At 33.7% G+C, this 3,966-nt stretch overlaps 1 protein-coding gene across 1 annotated transcript; it reads right to left on the minus strand.

Moving 5' to 3' along the window:
- Positions 1 to 402: 402 nt before the first annotated feature.
- Positions 403 to 3,702, minus strand: LOC127242405 (uncharacterized). The gene is made up of 3 exons (XM_051261944.1): positions 3,683 to 3,702; positions 2,989 to 3,334; positions 403 to 564 (listed from the first exon to the last, which is right to left on the minus strand). Exons 1-3 carry the CDS (start codon positions 3,700 to 3,702, stop codon positions 403 to 405), a joined length of 528 nt encoding a protein of 175 aa, XP_051117901.1.
- Between the last annotated feature and the right edge of the window lie 264 nt (positions 3,703 to 3,966).

Consider the following 3,966-nt stretch of genomic DNA (forward strand, 5'->3'; position numbering starts at 1 on the left):
TTGACACATTGATCAATATGTGGGAACTTCTTTACCTTATAAGGGTGAAGGAGCCCTCTATCTATTATGGGTTTTAGGTTAGAAAATTTGAATCCCTTTCTAAAAGAGTTGAAACCGTTAGAGAGAGTGAGCCAGAGAGGGTGAGAACGGAAGAGAGACATTGCGGAGAGCAGCCATCCTTGAGTGTTTTCCGATGGCTGATTTCGGTGGGTGTCGAGATTTAGAATGAAGTGCTGATCTCCACTTTGATGCGTGGTTACGTCAGACCAATCGCACCATGGACTGTGCAGAACGTCGCGCCCCTAACGCTACAGAGAAGATGGAGAGAAAGAAAATCGATGTTCGTCGGTTCGATCGGTTCCCGGAGCTGTTGTCGGATGACCCGAGAAGATGGACGGAGATTCAGTCTGCCTGCTGTTGGAGGATGCTGGAAATCGCCATTGTCGACCGCTGCCAGAATGCTGGTTCGCCGGAGAGAAGCTGCTGCCGGAGACGATGACCGGAGCCGAAGTCTACCGCCAAGTCATCGTTGTTCTCAACAATCGAATTGGATCTCGATTGAATCTGGAGTAACACGAACAAGGAACAATGCAATTTGTTTCAATTCATTCCAGAGTGTTTGTTTGGGTTCTTTTTCCCCAATTTCCAAATTCAGATTTATGCACTTGCTTTGATATGTGCTAATTATTGATTTATTATTAATTTGGTTTTATTTGATAATTCGCTTCGGCTAATATTTTATTTTTATATACTTAGGTATCCGGGAATAAATTTTGGACATCTACAAAAGAAAATATCAACGGAAGATAATATAAGCATAAATTTAATTCAATATCTTATGATAAGTATGTTATAGTATAAGTTTAGTTTTAAGAAAATTAGCTTTCAAATATATTATTCCTTTGCACGTCTTTAAATATCACATTTACATTTTATATCATTATACTTAACATTAAAAATATTCTTATATTTGTATATATTTTTTTACAAATATCTTTATTATAAGACACTAATGAAAGTATTTTTGTAATTTTTTCTTAATTTGTATTATGTTTTGATATAATAATTAATATTTAAAGATCAACACCTAAAAAATAAATAAGACATTCAGAACTGAAAATTGATATGAATTATTATTGTTATTATTATATAATAAATGAATATACTTAAAAAATATACTATTTCGGTCACATAAGGAGAGAGCCATAAATTTTTTACCTGTTTGATATTTGAATATTAATTATTATATCAATACTTAGTCCAAATCAAAAGAAAATGACAAAAATATATCTATTAATTTGTTATAATATAAATATAACGATATTTTTACGATAAGACAAAAGACAAATATTACGTCATAGGAGCAAAGTAGTATATAAAATTAAAATATTGAACATTTGACGTGGAAAGGAGGAAAGAGTAACCATTTTGAAAGGATGTTAGTTATATTTGATTTGACGTCAATAATAGGGTGGACATGCATGTCAAAATCAAAGTAGTAGGTCCCATAATTGAAGAAAGAAGTTAGCTTCCACGTTAGCGGTGCTTTTGGTGAACCAATCGCGTGGACCAACTTTTCCTTTGCTTTATTTTTATTAATTAACTCCTTAAATTTCTCCATTATATAAACAATTTTGAAGGTTTCCATTCAACTAACTTATGGTTTCGTAGAACCCTGATTGATTGATACTTCCTCCGGTCTTCATCACACATGGGGCATTCATCACGTGCTGCCTTTTCTTTTGCCGTTTGGACCACCTATTATTATTATTATTAAAAATCATTTCAAAATAATAATACGAATGTAAATCTTTAAAATTCGGTTTTGTTGTAATATTATTATAGAATTAGCCAATAGAAATATTAATTATATCTACCGCTAACTACTATTTTATATTTGTATTATATTATATACTGTATATAATATATATAACTAAATATATATATGCATGTAGTATGTAGGCTAGTATATATATATTATATTATATAATGTATGTATGTATGTATATATATATAAATTTATGTATATATGATATTGTTGACGACAGAGAAATGAGGAGAACGAATGAGTTGTTGATTTTGTGGAGTAAGTGAAAGTGTATTCATTCGATTTCATTCACGGACATATTTATAGGCGAACAAACCCCAACACGAAGGAAAATTAAAAGCATACATATTGATTACGTAGCACCCTCGTGGGTGCTACGTGTATAACACTCCCTCTTGGATGCTTTTATACAGAGAATGTGCTTCGTTAAAACCTTACTAGGAAAAAACCCTATGGGACAAAAAATTCTAGTGAAGGAAAAATAGTACAACATTCTTGTATCGATTTGCTCCCCCTGATTTGAGCATTATTTGAGATCCCTTAACCGACGCATCCCAATTTTCTTCACCAGTCTTTCAAATGTTGCTGTCGGCAATGCCTTAGTTAATATATCCGCCAAATTATTATCTGATCGAATTTGTTGCACATTAATTTTCACCATTTTGTTGCAGATCATGAGTAAAAAAGAATTTTGTTGAAATATGTTTCGTTATATCTCCTTTAATGTAACCCCCTTTTAATTGTGTTGTACAAGCTGTATTATCTTCATACAATGTAGTTGGGGAAATTTTATCGTCAGGTATTAACCCACAATTTTTTAGAATATGTTGAGTCATTGACCTCAACCAAACACATTCTCGACTAGCTTCATGTATTGCCAATATTTCAGCATGATTTGAAGAAGTGGCAGTTAAAGTTTGTTTCATCAATCTCCAAGAGATCACTGTTTCGCCACAAGTAAATATATAGCCAGTTTGTGACTTGGCTTTATGGGGATCCGATAAATATCCTACATCGGCAAAACCAATCAATTCATGTCGAGAATCTTTCGAGTAAAATAACCCGAGATCAATTGTTCCTTGGAGATAGCGAAAAATGTGCTTAATTCCATTCCAATTTCGTCGAGTAGGCGATGAACTGAATCTTGCCAATAAATTTACAGCAAATGATATATCATGTCGGGTGCTGTTGGCAAGATACATTAATGCGCTTATAGCACTCCTATACGGCACTTCAGGGCCAATTGTTTTTTCGTTTTCCTCTTTTGGTCTAAAAGGATCCTTTGTTGGATCAAGTGCTCTAACGATCATTGGGGTACTTAGTGAATGTGATTTATCCATCAGGAACTGTTTTAGTACCCTTTTGGTATAATTTGATTGGTGGATAAATGTTCCACTTTCCAAATGCTCAATTTGCAGACCAAGGCAAAATTTAGTTTTTCCAAAATCTTTGATCTCAAACTTCTTTTTCAGATATTCAACAGCTTTTTGGATTTCATCAGGAGTTCTAATCAAATTGAGATCATCGACATATACAATGATGATTACAAATTTAGACCAATTTTTCTTTATAAAAACACATGGACAGATAGGGTCATTTATATAACCTTTTTTGGTTAAGCTTTCGCTGAGACGATTGTACCACATTCGACCCGATTGCTTGAGCCCATACAAAGATTTTTGTAATTTGATGGAATATGATTCTTTTGGCTTTGATTTAAATGATTAAGGTATTTTAATCTCTCTTGGGATTTTCATGTAGACGTCATTGTCTAAGGAGCCATCAAGATAGGCAGTAACCACATCCATTAATTGCACATCAAGATTATTGTGTACTGCCAGGCTCACCAGATACCTGAATGTTATTCCATCCATGACCAGAGAATATGTTTCTTCAAAATCAATACCTGGTCTCTGGGAAAAACCCTGGGCTACAAGTCTTGCTTTACATCTTGTGATATCATTATTTTCATTTCTTTTTCTCACAAACACCCATCTGTAGTCAACAGGTTTTACATTTTCAGGTGTTTGGACTATGGGTCCGAATACTTGCCGTTTATTCAATGAGTCCAATTCAGACTTAATTGCGTCTTTCCACTTTGCCCAATCATCTCTTTGACGACATTCATCAACTGATTT

This window comes from Andrographis paniculata, unplaced genomic scaffold, assembly GCF_009805555.1.
Source record: "Andrographis paniculata isolate CXL003 unplaced genomic scaffold, ASM980555v1 Contig86END, whole genome shotgun sequence".
Lineage (NCBI taxonomy): Eukaryota > Viridiplantae > Streptophyta > Magnoliopsida > Lamiales > Acanthaceae > Andrographis > Andrographis paniculata.